We start from the raw sequence: 3,154 nt of genomic DNA on the forward strand, positions 1-3,154 counted from the left end.
CTCCCAAAGCGCTAGGATTACAGGTGTAAGCCACCGCACCCACCCAGATCTGATTTTTATAAACAGGATCTCACTGTTACCCAGGCTGCAGTGCAGGTACAGTGACATGATCATGGCTCACTGCAGCCTCAACCTCCCAGGCTCAAGTGATCCTCCCAAGTAAACTTGACTACAGTCACATGCCACCATGCCCAACTAATTTTATTTTTTGGGTCTCACCACATTGCCCAGACTGATCTCACATTCCTAGCCTCAAGCAATCCTCCTGCCTTAGCCTCCCAAGTTGCTGAGATTACAAGTGAGCTACCATGCCCTACCTGATCTAACATCATTTTAATGATAGGAAGAAAGATGTAGAGACTTAACTAAAAGCACAGGACTCAATATTTTCTATATTTGAATTCCGACTTCGACCTTTCTTAGCTGTGTGACCTTGGACTAGGTACTTCTCCAAATCTCAAGTTTGCTCACCTACCTCTTGTGAGGATTAAATGAGATAATCCATTAAAGCCTAGAGTGTGGAACATCTTAAATGCTTGTAAATTCAACCTGCCATCTTTCCTCTCACCTGGCCCTTTCCTCTCACCTGGTTTGAAGATGGTGGATTCTTTCGGGACAGGGTCTCGCTGTGTCACCCAGGCTGGAGTGCAGTAGCTCACTGCAGCCTCAACCTCCTGGGCTCAAAGGATTCTTCCACCTCAGCCTCCCGAATGCTGGGACTACAGGTGTGCACCAGGTGGTGGATTCCAAGGTCCTCTTTATCCAGCGATATTACTGGCTCTTCCTGAGCCCAGAGAGCTGCCCATGAATAGCACTGGGAGCATTGAGGCTCGTTGAGAGTCACTTTTATTGGGAACCATAATTTTAGAAACACAAAAATAATTCACTGGATTGCTTCCAAGAGCCCAGAATATGAGTGGCCCCCTATTCTCCAAACTGATCAATGACCTTCTTTATCCACTTCTTCAGACGGAACACGTGTGTGTAGAAGCCATATTTCCCATCCCGGTCGCAGCCTTCACCCCATGAGACGATGCCCATTTGATACCAGCGGTTGTTAGAGGGGTTCTGAAGAAGAAAGATGGGGTTTCTGATAGAGTCAAGTTCAGGGTCACATCAGTACTCCCCTGCCAGGCAACTGTTTCTAGAGACTAGTTTCTCCCCACCCTCAGAAGGTGTGTTCACCAGGCCCTGGCCTTGCGAGAAGCTCACCTTCATGACAAAGGGTCCCCCGCTGTCGCCTTCACAGGCATCCCCTCGTTTCGCTTCATCAGGCTTGTAACCTTGAGAGAGAACAGCCGTGCTCAGGAGCATAGCTCAGTCTGGCCACGCCCCTTCACAAGACAAGGCTGGTGAGTCCACTTCCCCCTTCCAGTCACACTTGCTCTCTTCACTTCCTCACCCTACACATCCAGTCCTAGCAAATCTTGTGGGCTCTACCTTCAACACAGACCCCAAATCTAACCCCTTCTCACCACTTCTAGCTCTGGCTCCTGAACCACTAGTTTCCTTAATTCTTTGCCCACCTAAAATCTCTTCTCCACCCAACAGGCAGAATAATGCTTTTAAAAGGTTGGGCCAGGCCAGGCGTGGTGGCTCATGCCCAAGGCAGGTGGATCACTTGAGCTCTGGAATTCAAGACCAGCCTGGGCAATATGGCAAAACCCTGTCTCTACAGAAAATACAAAAAATTAGCTGGGCATGGTTGCTCGTGCCTGTAGTCCCGGCTACTCAGGAGGCCAAGACAGGAGGATCACTTGCGCCTGGGAGGTTAAGGCTGCAATGAGCCGTGATCATGCCACCACACTCCAGCCTGGGTGACAGAGTGAGACCCTGTCTCAAAAAATAATATAAATTAAAAGACAAAGGAAAAAATTTAGAAATTAAAAAGTTAATCTGCTGAGGATAATAATGGTAGTTGCCTTTATTCAAATCTCCCCACATGTCCTTTACAAACAATTCAGAACAATACCAACAATAATTAAACCTACACAAAAGACCACACCTTGGCTGGATGCAGTGACTCACACCTGTAATCCGAGCAGTTTGGGAGGCTGAGGCAGGTGGATCACCTAAGGTCAGGAATTTGAGACCAGCCTGGCCAACCTGGTGAAATCCCATCTCTACTAAAAATACAAAATTAGGTGTGGTGGCACATGCCTGTAGTGCCAGCTACTCAGGAGTCTGAGGCAGAATTCCTTGCACCAGGGAGGCAGAGGTTGCAGTGGGCCAAGATTGTGCCACGGCACTCCAGCCTGGGTGACAGAGCAAGACACCAACTCAAAAAAAAAAACACACACCTTTAATGTTATTAGAATTCAGCAAAACAACTAAACCTTTAATTAGCATATCTAGTTGTATATCTAATACCTAAACATGTAGGAATAAGGATGGAAAAATATTACCTACTAGATAAAAGAAACAGGGGCAATCAAATTAGGAATCTTATAAATAACTACAAATTTACAAAAGGAACAAATGAAAACTAAAATAGATCCATACAAAGACACAATAGAAAAACAGAAAATACGAATAAAAAGACCTCAGCTAATAAAATTCTTCCTCAAAATACAACCATGGCCTGGGTGCAGTGGCTCACATCTGTTGTCCCAGCACTTTGGGGGGCCAAGGCAGGTGGATTGCTTGAGCACAGGAGTTCAAGACCAGCCTGGACAACATAGTTAGACCCCACTCTACAAAAAATAACAATTTGGACAGGTGTAGTGGTGCATGCCTGTGGTCCCAGGCACCCGGGAGGCTAAGGGGAGAGGATCACTTCAGCATGGGAGGTCAAGGCTGCGATAAACTATGAGCATGTCACTACACTCCAGCCTGAGTGACAGAGCAAGACCCCATGTAAAAAAAAGCCACAACCGTGAAAAAAGAAAACTGTAACTGAAACAAATATCCTCAGGCAAACTTGTAAATCTAGAAAAACAACTTTAATCAGAAAATTAAAAGTTAAAAATGAATGGACAAACAGAAGAAATAAAAAGCGGAAAGTGGTTGAAATGGAACTCAGGCTAAACAAAGGAGAAATCTGAAGACCAGGCGCAGTGACTCATGCCTATAATCCCAGCACTCTGGGGAGGCTGAGGTGGGTGGATCACCTGAGGTCAGGGGTTCGAGACCAGCCTGGCCAACATGGAGAAAC

General features: G+C 46.3%; 1 protein-coding gene across 1 annotated transcript in view; it reads right to left on the reverse strand.

Moving 5' to 3' along the window:
• Positions 1-828: 828 nt before the first annotated feature.
• The window catches only part of F2 (coagulation factor II, thrombin), a 21,131-nt gene continuing 18,805 nt past the window's right edge, over positions 829-3,154 (reverse strand). The window contains exons 13-14 of the mRNA XM_017529283.2: positions 1,213-1,283; positions 829-1,068 (exon numbers count right to left, since the gene is read on the reverse strand). Of these exons, the coding sequence (XP_017384772.1) occupies positions 925-1,068; positions 1,213-1,283 (215 nt within the window). The 3' untranslated portion in view covers positions 829-924. The remainder of the gene's footprint in view (positions 1,069-1,212; positions 1,284-3,154) is intronic.

Source organism: Cebus imitator, unplaced genomic scaffold (genome assembly GCF_001604975.1).
Source record: "Cebus imitator isolate Cc_AM_T3 unplaced genomic scaffold, Cebus_imitator-1.0 Scaffold58, whole genome shotgun sequence".
In the NCBI taxonomy this organism is placed as follows: domain Eukaryota; kingdom Metazoa; phylum Chordata; class Mammalia; order Primates; family Cebidae; genus Cebus; species Cebus imitator.